Source organism: Limulus polyphemus, unplaced genomic scaffold (genome assembly GCF_000517525.1).
Source record: "Limulus polyphemus unplaced genomic scaffold, Limulus_polyphemus-2.1.2 Scaffold2306, whole genome shotgun sequence".
NCBI classification, from domain to species: domain Eukaryota; kingdom Metazoa; phylum Arthropoda; class Merostomata; order Xiphosura; family Limulidae; genus Limulus; species Limulus polyphemus.
Window position 1 is genome coordinate 167,730 of NW_013667916.1, and position 13,376 is coordinate 181,105.

The following is a 13,376-nucleotide window of genomic DNA, read 5'->3' on the forward strand; positions in this document are numbered from 1 at the left end:
CATAACACAGTGAATATAATTGAACAATGCTTATGATTAAATATCCATATAGTGCTATAGAGTTATATCAACTATTTTTCAAAAGTGTACAACTATTAAAATACTTGACTAATCTCATAAAAGTACGTTAATAAGTGTTTTAAAATTTTTAATAATACCCTGATCCGTGTTGAAATAACCTGTTCATCACACAAAACCATAAAAAATAATTTGATATACTATAAAATAATCTAAAAATATGTTAATGTCATTTTGAAATGTTTTGAAAAGTAATTATGTCACACTTATTGTTCATACCAAACTCTAAACAAAACTAAGTTGTCAAATTTTAATCAAAATAGTATTTAATCTTACAAATAAACTGCAGGTAGAAAAAAATGTTAAACCTTAGAAAAGCAACCGTCTTTATTTTCTCTAGGTTTAGAATTCAGATCCATTTTATGCTTTATATATATATGTAGAGAGAGAGAGAGAGATTTTTTTAAGAGCAAGCGGCTGGTCTTTCTAAAATAGAGCTTGTGAACAAAAACCGCACTTCGTAAACTATGATTAGAATACTGCATGATGCCTGTCATCGTTTGGCTAACAAAGCAGCTTTTCATGCACGTGTGACTTTGTTTTTGTTTATACCTAAATTATTTATTTATAACCCAATCATCGTATATACAAAATCATAATGCGGTCTTGCTGAGATCAATAACAGAATGGTACTTACATTATCTCTAAGCCAGCCAAAGATCGATTCCTATCAATAAACATGTTATTCACTCAAGTCTGTATACAAATTGTAACCCTAGTTTTATTTAACGTAGCCACTGAATATCAATTGATTATATATATTTAAAATATTTTTTTAGTATAAAACATTGTCTTACTTTAAGTATTTAATAGTGTTGTCACCAAATGCTGTATTTTGTATTCGGGCTATCTGCCGCCATTCCTAATTTTGAACTTCTGATCAGTGGAAAGACAGCTAGTCAGTAGCATCCTACCATCCCCTCTTAGGGATTGACCATCACTCTTATAACGCACCCACAGCTTGTTCGCCAGTTCCGAAATCTAAAGTTCTATAACAGGACCACTCCGCGCCCCCACCACTGACTGAAATAAATACATGATGATGTTTAGGTTGTTTTTATAAATATCGAATTTAAACACATTCAACTATGTTACCACTAAACCAACTTGGGTTAACTTTAGTAGAAATATAGCACCAGCAGATGAAAAAGGCAATTACATAGATATATATTATTTTTAGCTGATATATGCTGGACAATTATAAAATTACCATACAGAAGAAAGATCGATAAAAGATCGATTTAAAGCCACAGTTTTAGTGAAGCCTGTTTCAAACGGTAATTTCAACACATAACAAGAAGCTACTTTGTTTACACCAATAACAATAATGTCAAAGTTAGTCATTAAACAGCCAAGATTTTACCGATGATATGACTTACGTTTCATTTGAACAACATTTCTAACTAATAATACAGTACATAACATAACTAACAGCCAGGAAAAGGGACAGAAGTCACATGTACATAATTTGATTCCATGATATATCCGTTCAACTGTCGCATACTTCAAGCAGCTAGAGAATGAAATGGGTATTAATTCTATTCCATAAAAATATATACCAGTAAAGCCGTCTATGGATTTCTTTGTGATCAGACTAATTGAAACAGAAAATGGGAAACCATCATCCTTGTATACTAGATTGCTTATGGAAAGCCTGAAAGTGTGCTTTGGATTTGACATCCTTACGATGGAGCCTTTTGCAATGGAAACTATGCTGCAGAACTACTATAAAGATCTTCAGATAGAACAAGACCAAATATGTCAACATAGACTGTAACGATGTGATGAAGATCAAAAATAGTTTTCATATAATTTACACACCCTCTGTATGCATGACAAGGAAATGGCAGAAACATGTAAGTTCTGAGAAGATCGTGTTCATGGTCTAAAATAACGAGTTGCAACCATAGACAAAATATAATTATAGTAATGCCTAGTATTGGTATTTTCATCCCGAACGGTATCTTATACACAAATGGACTAAATAGCGAGTTATAATTTTAACATAGTAACCAAAAATAAGGCAGCCAGTCAACAGTACCCCCCGCCATGAAAGCTGTGAACTGAATAACATGATTGACTGAAAAAGCAGCTTAGTTCAGCGAGATCCCAGGGCAAATCTTGGGTCATCTAATCGCCAGCTCGGCATGCCAACCTCCAAGCTACAGCCAGACATTAATTCATAGTAGTCAATAATCTGATTTCAGAATGACCAAAAATATGTCATATTTTAGATAGGTTTTGCAAGGTGATATGCAGTTATATCATATGTTTTCTACCTGCTTTTAGTAATATAGAAAATTTAAGTTTTCTCATTTATTTACTTTCTATGCAGTTTTAGCATAAAAAAGTGGCCCAGAAAACGAACAAAGTTTACCTTGTTCTAGTGGATCTTTGTTCTCTATTGCAGATGGTATGTACTCTGTAAGAGAAGATGTTGTGGCATACTTTCCTTTAAGGGTTAGGAGGGTTGTCATAAATGCAAGATGGAGTAGAATATGTAATCGCATATGCTAGATGCTCACTTATAAATCCTGAATGTAGATACTGTATGACGAAGAAAGAGCTGCTTGCAGTTGTTGTCTTCATGAAACACTATAACCATTACTTGTATGTTGGGAAGTTCACCATGTGGGTGAACCCAACTCCGCTGGGATGGTTAGTAAACGTTTGAAATTTTAAAGGGGGTGATATTTTGGACAAAGACGTTGAATGACTATAACATAGAAATGTAAACAGACCCAGCGTGTTGCATAGCAAGACTGTGTCTGTAGCTGTTCGTGGAATCTCCTGACGCTGGACACCATGCAGGAGTTGAAACCACAGCCATTTACACCAAAGCAAGTGCAGATCATGAAATAGAAGGCTCCCTTGATCGATGGATGCCAGAGGTAATGCACCAGGAGCTCTGGGATGAGCAACTGAAGGATCTTAACCCCATATTGGTACACCTTGCTATCCAGGAAGGTCGAACCTAACCAACACTAAGTAGAAGAGCATAGTGCAGATACACATAACATGTGGCTCCTGTACGATCAGATACAACCAGTAGACCCCAGAACTCTTCAGCAAGAAATTCTCCAGACTTTGTACAACACAAGGACTGGAGAGAATCAAGTTGTAACACATACTTGTACTAATACTCTATTACTGTTCTTTTGGTCGTGAGTGAGATGAGATGTTCAGTGCTGATGTGATTACTGTAGAATGTGTATCACCTACGGAAAGAACTGGCTGAAACAGGGCAAAATCTAACACTGAACCGTTTCATTTCCTCTGCAGTGGATAGCCCTGGATATCGTTGGTGCAATCCTGGAGATTATGAGAGGTCAATGATACATAATCATTGTTTTCAACTACTTCATAAAGCTTTGGGAGCTTATACATTAGTCAGTACATTATCACAGACAGTAGATGATGCGTTAGCGTAATTCAGAGTACCAGAATATATACACACAAATCAGGAGGTAATTTCAACAGCCAACCGTTTGTTGCATTGTGTAAAGTGTTAGATGTGATGAAGACTCGTGCTTCACCTTAGCACCCCCAGTTTGATGATTTGGTAGAATGGGTAATACAGACTACCAAGATGATGCTTGCCAAGTTTGTTAATCCCAACAGAACCGACAAGGACAAACACTTGTCACATGGAACACGAATCTAAGAAGTCTTTTCAAAATATAATCAGGTTCACACAGGAAGTGCTATTTCCTGTGGAAGTGATATGGTCCTACTTCGTGAGGGGAAGTTCCCCAGTGCCCCCAGCAACAACTCAGGAAGGCAGCACTTTGACAGTGCCATGATCAGACTGTAAAAAAGCAGATTTTCTAATGCAGTGACTGTGTGTGGTTATGGTACATGGCCTCAGTATGAAATCTGATATTCTAAACAAGCTGGTCCTCTAATGTATGAGGTACGATATATGCGATGGAAATCATCATAGCACATTATCATACACGAACTAAATTATAATACCCCTCCAAAGGAATACCTTAGCATTAAGAAACACCAAAATACTAAAATAACATGTGCGCAAACGGTCAGTGACAAGTTACACTTACTTCAAGTACATATATATGTAAATGAGAAAAGACAAAAGAAAGAGGCCAAATGCATTTTAAAAAGGTATGCACATACAAAATTTTAACCACGCTCACATGCGTGAAATAGTATAGGTACTGACATTACACACACACACATATATATGTATATAAATATACATACAAACCACAAGAAAGGTTAATCTCCTGTCTTCCACATACACTAGTGAGTGCAGAAGAAAGAAGATACTAAAATTAATATATAAACGTATTTAATTCAAATTACAATAAAGTACAAAATCAAATGACCCTTTAATATAGAAAACGCAATGAGGAAGTACATACATAATCACCAACTAAAAATAATAATAAGGGAAGAAATATTCAAAATACACAGATACTTTGTTAACTTCAAGAGTGAACAGTCTAAGAAAATTAATCAAAAACTAAAAATAATAATGGAAGAAAAATTGAATAAAACCCTTAAACATAGATAACATTTTAACAGAACTTTTACAATGGTTTATTCTGTCCCCCATATAAGAGGGGCAGTCTAACACAATATTTAGACAAAAATGCAGTTTTTGAAATCATCGTCATTTGTATTTCTCACTGTTAAAGAAATTTTTTGTATTACATTTTATATCGTATTTTAATTTTAATCGAAAGTCAAAAGGTGTTTGTATTCTGTATTATGTTTAGTAAAATCTGAAATTAAAGGGTTTATTTCTTTATCATAAAATATACCACGTTATGCTTTAAAGTTATAGTTTAAATGTCTTCTTTTATTTTATTTTTGTTGTAATGCATTTGAGATCATCGTTAAAGGGCCTTTCTTTTTACTCTAATAATGTATTATTGTACGCGATTTTTAACCCCAGTTGAATAGTGGTTCAGTTTAAATCTTTGTTAAAGGGATATATCTTATATTTGAGCTGTAATTCATTTAAAATGTGCTTAAATGGTTTTCGTTTAATTATTATTTTCTTTCATAATGTATTATGTTACCTTTTTAATACATAGTTAAAGAGTTATTTTCTTGTATTGTATTGTTATAGCAAGTGTATGTCATTGTTAAAGAGTTGTATTGTCCATGTGGCGTGTAGTGCTCTTAGAAACAAAGGAAAGTTAACCAAGAATATTGGTTCTTTTTTATTTGTAGGCTTGAAGACAAGCCTGAAACAGAAGAGGGAATGAAATTATCACGTGCAGACATGTCACTTATTTTCTACCTGATTTTAGTAGTATAGGAATTTTTTATAAAAATGTAGTTCCTATACAGTCTTAGCATAAACACATGATCAAGAAATCCATTGTTCTGGTTGCTTTGTTTCTTTGTTCGCTATGGCTGATAGTGTCTACTTGCCCAAGGGGATGTTGTAGAATATTCTGCTTAGTATTAGAAAAACCAATAACTACATAGTCCCCTGATGGCCGAGTGGATGATGCTTGTATGTTACAACCAGCAAATTGTTAGAGAAAAACAGTCATTTGGTTACGCCCTGGCAACAGAAAGAATATGAACTTATTTCCAAAATCAAAGCAACTACTTGCTCTAAGTTCAATCTGAATTTTGATCATGATTAGTTCGCTAAAGATTCATATTGAAGATGGAAACGAATGTTCTCTTGTTTGTGCAAGTACTAATGCTGCCTTTTATTTTTGTTTGATTTGAATAAAAATTGTATTGATTTTCTCAAACTTTTACAGCTTTTTATTTATCACACAACATTAGAACTCAATCAGCTTTTCAGATTCAAATTTCAAATTTCTAGTCGTACTGTTATTAAGTGTACTTTTCTGATACTTCTGCGGAAATCAGTTTTACCTAAAAATAACCACAACAACATTGTTTTAAGCTTATTTGTCAATTGCAATAAAATACACTTAATGCTCCTTGATGCTATTGTTCTCAAACAATTTTCTCACACAGTTCTTTACTGGATAAAAAGTAATAATAAGAGAATAAGCAAAAACGTGGTTAAAATATAATATAAACTTTACTTCCCAGAACTTCTAATTTTTATGTTTTTATACAAAGTATTACGTAGAAAATTTACTCTTTCGGAGGTAAGTGAAGAATATATAGTCGTTTTATTAATATTGTGTTCAAAATATCGATACTCATGTTTTTTAAGCTTTCCTCCTCTATCACTTTACATATTTCTAGTCATGTCTTAGTCAACTCTTCTTTCCAGTGTTTATTTCCTTTTCCTATACTTTTCTCCTCGTTTTTCAATTCTTTGAACAATATGTTACGCAACATTATTTTTTCTCCCTTCTCTTTCTTTCCTATCACTAATACTCTAGTCTTGTTATGGCCTGACATGGCAATCTGCGGGTCATGGGATCGAAACTCGTCACCAAACATATTCGCCCCTTTAAACCGTGTGTTCATTATAATGTGACGATCAACCCCACTATTGAAGACTAACCCTAGAGATGGTGGTGTATGGTGATGACTAGATCTTCTTACTTTAGGCCATGACTTCAAGATTAAGGACGGCTAGTGCAGATAACCCTTGAGTAACTTTGCGCGAAATTCAACAAAACAAATAAACTGATTATGTTCTTACTATTAGTTTGTGTTATCAATTTTCGCAGAAAGCAACACAAAAGGCCATCTGCGCATAGCTATCCCTAGTTTTAAACTGAAAAGCCAAAGGGAAAGCTGCTAGTCAACAGCACCCACCGTTCACCCTTGGGTGATTGAAGAGTGGAATTTAAACTTTATTCTTATAGTGCACCCACGAACCCAAAGAGCAAAGCGCGTTTTTGCAGCAACTGGGCGCGAACTTTGAATTATCTGATTCACACTTCAGGCGCTTAACCATTAGGTTATGCCCGCTCCGCTAATCACTAATTAAACCAGATTATATTTTCTCTGCACACCCTTTGCATTAATATCTCTGTTGTTGTTGTTTTTTGTTTTTTTTGCTGTTGTTGTTTTTAATAAACTTAATTTGTCACTTTTCTATCTTAATGTCTACATGTGTCTCTTTGAATGAAAGTAATTGTTTTACGTGTGATATCTGATTGCTAGTTGTATCTTCGTCGACAATAACGCTTTTGACATTTACGGCCTTGACAAATTCAAGTGCGCGTGCACGTAAAACGAAAGCGTGCAACAGCAAAATACTGGTTTTTCTCTTTCCGTTTTAAATCTTTAGCAGACTCATGCAGAAAAAAAGTAACGTTTGAACTGTCAAAAGTATGTTGAAACATTGTCACACGTACAGACAAAATTAAGCAAGAGAAAAAAATATCTTAGTCACAAATGTAAAACAAGGTTAATTATGAGAAATATTAAATAGCATTTAGGGGGAACCTTACCTCTCACTTGAGTGTCTGTCAGAGACCCAAAGCAGGTTTCCTGTAAGATGCACAACCTAATGTCAACTCTGTTATACGTTTGCTTAACTTAAATTACACAAACTGTCATTTCCTACTTCAAAATAACACTAAAAACCATAAACACAAAATCATATGTTAGTTATGTAACATTAGTCATAGACGAATAATAGAGCCTTTCACCCACCATAACAAAAACATTAATCTAAAATTAATATATATTTACTAATCATTTTGTATTTCACTGTTCGGCAGCATTTCAGTTTACTGTTACGCACTGGAATATTGTTTGTAGAGTTTCTGTTTGTTTAACAAATTATCTAAAATTATTATTTCAAACTTGTCATAGATCATTTTTAATTATTTTACAAATAAATGAATGGTTCTCAAAAAGTTATTTTGTTTTAATTTATTTCTAATCACATGCCAATGTTAATTTGTTGTAACGTCAGTGTTCTTTGGTTTATTACTTAGTAATTTTTGAAAAACTGTTTTAAAGTAACAAATAAATTAAATTATCTAACCCTAGAATACTACAGTGTTTTTGTGTTATATTTCTAATTTCATTAAATTATGCTGCACTTGGACAGATAATTACTAATCATTATCTTAATATTCCGTGGATACTTCTGTGGGTGACAGTAGTCTATATTATACACAGTCACAGATAACGTTTATGACGGGTCATTATCATAATCTGCTGTATACTTTAAAAATGGTCATTATCACAATTATTAAGTGTAAAGTTATATTTTCGAGTGGAATTTCTGTCTTCAGATTTTTTACTACAAACTCTAATGTCTTTTTGTTTGTTTTACGTGAACATTGTGTCTAATGAATTGTGTTTATAAAGTATTAGCTTACACTTTTCGTACAAAGGTCAGAGTTAACACTTTGTTTCCCGAAATAACTTATCTGATGATAAATCAAAAGCAAATTTGTTATTTGTGTGAAAATAAACGCCAACTAACTTAGGTACAGCTGTTGAATTTGTGTTCCTCATGAAGATGTAAGATAAAACCTCATACTACAAATAATATTTCTCCAAAATTATTTGAGATTTGTGATTTTTATTCGTTCCGATTCTCCAGTTTGTGTGGCAAGCTCTAAAATCAGCTAGTTTTGTGTTTTTTTTATATCACTGTTGTGTTATACAAAGAAATATCCGGAGTTTTAACTACACCTTATAATAAGTGTTTTTATTTTCTAGTTAGTTTTAACCACTCAATTTGGATATTTATTTATATTAATATGTTCCTCCGCATGTAGGCATAAAATATTTTTCTGTTCTTTGCGACCAAGCATTACTTTTGTAAGTCACATCTGTACGTGTGCATATGCTATTTTTATCGACTTGACTGCATTCCTTTCCAAGTTGGTTAAGTTTGCAGAGTTTCGTGTTGTATGATCTCATTGTCTATGAAAAAACAACAACAACAAACAAACATATTTTCGTCAAAACAAATATTTTTAAGTGGCTTAACAACGTATTCTGATTAACTAACAATATGACACAATCAAGAGAGCTCATATTTAAAGAGGAGAAGGATTGTTGAAGAACTAAACGTTATATTTTGTTTAATATTTATTATAACATGCTAAATTATATATATTTGTACATTGTTAAGAACGACAATTGACTAATACATCTTTAATATTTAACCTAGAGGGAGGACCACTGATATTTAACATATCATAACAAGCTTCTTGTGTAAGAGTAAGCCAAAAAAGAAAGATTGGAAAAAGTATTTAAACTAAATTCCGAGATGCTGAAACAACGTTTGGCTCACATTACTTGAAACCTAAATGTGTTTCTTGATTGTTTGTTTTAAAACAAAGCCACATTGAGCCTACGGTGGGTAATAGAGTCCTGAATTTTAGCCTTATAACTCCGTAAACTTAACCCTGTCCCACCTAGGAACAAGTGATTCTTAGTAATGTTGGATGATAATTTTATTTTACAGTTTTGTTTTTGCTTCATCAAAGTTTTACGTATTTTTAAAATTACATCTTGAAAGTTGATATAACGGCAAAGGCTAACTGAATGTAATTTTTCGCATTATCGTGCTCCATCGTCTTTATTAGAGAACAATTTAACATCGAATCATTTCATTTCTCAAGAAATGTGTTCCGTGTTTTAATCAAGTACAAAACAACATGAATTTTGTTCGATTTTGTTTCTTTATGATCCATCTTGTTTAACCATAAAATAAAATATTTCTTTGAGTTAAACAAAGGCATATCTAACGATTATGTTTATGTTATAATATTATTATTCGTCTAGCAAATATGTTTTATCTCTTAGAAGTTTTATCATTCATTCTAAAGACAATGTGGCCCAGTTATTCAACCAAAGTCGTTGTATTTGAACAATTTTAGTCTTATCAAATTGCCTAATTACAATAAACAGAAATAAATGCATTTAATATAGGAATCGTATTAACTTAAGTTTGATATATTTCCTTTAAAATTCGTGTTCATTATATTAATACTCAAGGACTAGGAATTCGAGTACAAATATACGTAAGCGGTCTACGTCACTGATGAAAAAATTAGATCATAATGGCTCAACAGAAAGGTATAGGTTCTATACAATTACATAGTGTGCTGTTATTTTCTTAGGAATACACTTGAAATTCTATTTTTTTCGTCTAGTATCATGTTTTGAAAGAATTTTCTAAAATATATTTTACTCACAATCTGGAAGTTATTTATTCTTTTAAAAGAATCAAAGATTCAACTCTTGCCATGAGAACGTTTCCCAATCCATTACACCATCTCCAGCCATTTGCACTGTCAGCTCAACAAAAGCAGGGCCAAGTGCACAAAGTTTGTTTTTCTCCATATTTTTAGTCTACTGCGAGTTCAGAAAAGGGTGAAAACGAATTATCGTATAACATCATAAGCTTTCAGTTGGTTCTGACTTTGCGCTCTAAGTACTGCTGAACCCAGACTTTCCTTCATTAACGATTTTTAGACTAGTTGTCGCTTGGAATGGTTAAAATAGTCGAAACCTAACCACTGTTGAAAGAATCAAGGCATTATTCAATGTATGTTGTACTTTACAAGCCTGCAAATTCGTCGATCTGTCGCCAAATATTTATTGTCTCAATTGTTTCACTACTGTCAGACGATTTCCTTTCTAATGCCACTGCTGATACTTTTATACTTGAACAGCTGGCCAATGAAATTATACTTGATGACAAGTATCATTCTAGATGAAATCCTTTTAAAGTCAGAGATAACCTATCCTTTACCCCCTGTATTACTGACTAACCATGATATAATTACATACTCGCAATTACTCAAGCAATTACCTGACCATATCACACGATTAGTCTATTTTGCATGTGCAAATAAATGGAGTTTTGTATAAATGTAGAGGTTCTAGTAACGTAGCCAGTTAATGTAAGCACAACACATCACAGTTCTAAATTTAATTAATATTCTTTACAATTCAAATAAAAAAAAACTGTATTTCCAACTGAAAAAAAGAGAGATTGATTTGAAACACATACACAGAAAAGTGTTTAAGTTCGATATTTATTTTAGTATTCGTTTTTAAAATTCTTAAAACTTTACCTGGGAAATATTGTCAAACATAACTTTAGTAATGTTTTCTTTCCTTCGGATGCATTTGGGAGAGAGACCGAGAATCAAGTATTGGGGAGGAGATGGACATAAACAATATCCTTATACTGACACAAGTATCCTTTAATATCCTTATACTGACACAAGTATCCTTTTCTGTTTACTGAATGCACTCATGGAAGATGACTTAAGTTCCCAGAAATTAAGCAAATCACAATATTTCTATGTTCATATTTTTCAAAAGAAATTGATAAATCAACTTACCATTGTTTAGGCAGATAAAGGCCGGTAACCTCTTTTAGGTAGGACACAAATTCTTGCTAGTGTTCAGAACAACCTGTTCGTTAAACGAAACGTTTGGGTCTCGGCTGGTATTTTATAAACATAAAGTTCGGTAACACCGATGATTTAGATCTGTTTATCTGCCAGATAGAGTTTTGGCTTTATAGCACTCAACTGCTGGAGGACTCAGGAGAACTGACCCACAAATCACAATTTTCTTGGAAACATAAATACCCTAGGTAACAGAAAAGCAAATGGGAACGGTATAAAAGGCATAAAAGTTAAACCAGAAAGAAAACAACACATTAGAAGTATTTGAAATAAGTCATCCCAATCCGTTCCGACTAACTATTGGTTTATTGCTGAAATACTTACTTGCTGAGAAGTTTCCCTTCAGTTCAAATATCTTAAATGTTCTTGATTTGAGTTTTATTTCAAGCCTCAAATACTATTAATCATCGAATTTTATATTAATTAACATCTTTCAAAGAATTGCAGTTGATTTTTGACACATCATCATTAATTATTTTGTTGTTGAACAGCTAAAAGATTTTAATACATTATTCGTACTTTTTGATGATTTTGAAATTTGAAATCTTTCAAAATAATTGCAGTTGACCATTTGCACATCATCAATTATTTTGCTGTTAAATATCAGAAGTTTCTAGTCAATAACTAGTGTCTAAACACTAACACTCAATATATATATAATTTTATACATGAATAAGTTACGAAATCCAAACCATCAAAATTATCTTAAAGGTAAATGAAAATAGAAATAATTTTGAAAACAGTTTTTTAACAACAAATAATATATATATACAATGGTTTTACAGACACTCAAGTTCCTGTATAAAGTAACTAGCTTCTTATTATTGCTGTTTATATGTTTACATGAACGCTTTGTTATCGGCCCTTTTTTACGTTCGTATGTTTATAAACTAAGGTTTTACTGCGCTAATGACACCATACATTAAAATACAATTATCCTACAAAAGACGTATTTTGTCGAACAAGAAAGATTAAAGAGAAAATCACATTGGTTTGGTGGGTTTCAACTATTATTTCAGTTCAGTTACCAGAGAATATTTGATTTAGTTCATCATTACCGAGAAATTATTCGTAAAATTGACTTGATTCTAAAACATATTCTTGCTTACCAGCTAATGTTTTTGGACGATGTACTATATCACGTGACGAAAACCGACACTAGTCTTTAAAACTAAAACTTATATATGCAGCATTCAAATTATCGACTGAGAAACGTAAAGGGCCAAGAAAGTGATTTTCAGCTGATTGCATTTTCCCTTTAAATAAGTTTTCAATTTCAAGATTTCATTTATTTATCCCTATTATTAAGGTGAAATATTAACCAAGATTAAAGGCCAGTCCGCCAGGTAAATGTTTGGTGGTTTCTCAGTTATGTTCGGAGTGTACGATTTGTTTGTTTGTTGTAAAGCACAAAGCAATACAATGAGCTATTTTTTCCACTGCCCATCGAAACCCGATTTTTAGCGTTATAAGCCCATTGACTTACCGCTGAGCCACCTGGGGGGAAGGTGGGTGCTATTGTAAGAAGCAACGTAAATGAGTGGAAGTTTCAAAAGTAACTACAATAATTAAGCTCTGCTGGCTTAATGAACAATGTATGTATTTGCGCAATGTTAGCATAACTGAAATATTAACAAAGGTGTTTATCTATGTAAGTGCAAGGCTCAAACTATATAGAGTTGTAAATAACTTAAATAGTAACTTGCTCGCCAGTATGACAAGTGAGAACATTACAGATATGAAAACTTAATATATCTTGTTCAACCTTTAATTGCTATCCACATATGATTGTAAAAATATCATAAAATAGATATAAAGTTGAAAGTAAAAGGATAGAGAATGACAACGCTGGCAAGCAGTGGATCTCAAAATGCATTTTATATCTTCAAACTAATACACTGCAGAGGTTAATAAAAATCTATATCTTCAAACTAATACACTGCAGAGGTTAATAAAAATCTATATCTTCAAACTAATACACTG

The 13,376-nt window shown here is 32.6% G+C and overlaps 1 protein-coding gene across 3 annotated transcripts in view; it reads right to left on the reverse strand.

Annotated features, from left to right (window-relative positions):
- Positions 1–13,376, reverse strand: part of LOC106466573 (calcium-binding protein E63-1-like) — a 49,534-nt gene that overhangs the window by 30,819 nt on the left and 5,339 nt on the right. For all 3 annotated transcript variants that reach the window (XR_002612242.1, XR_002612241.1, XM_013926866.2), the window contains exons 2-3: positions 11,325–11,577; positions 7,452–7,491 (exon numbers count right to left, since the gene is read on the reverse strand). Coding sequence is in view for 1 of the 3 variants with exons in the window: in XM_013926866.2 (XP_013782320.1) it covers positions 7,452–7,491; positions 11,325–11,327 (43 nt within the window). In the remaining 2 variants the exon portion in view is untranslated. The remainder of the gene's footprint in view (positions 1–7,451; positions 7,492–11,324; positions 11,578–13,376) is intronic.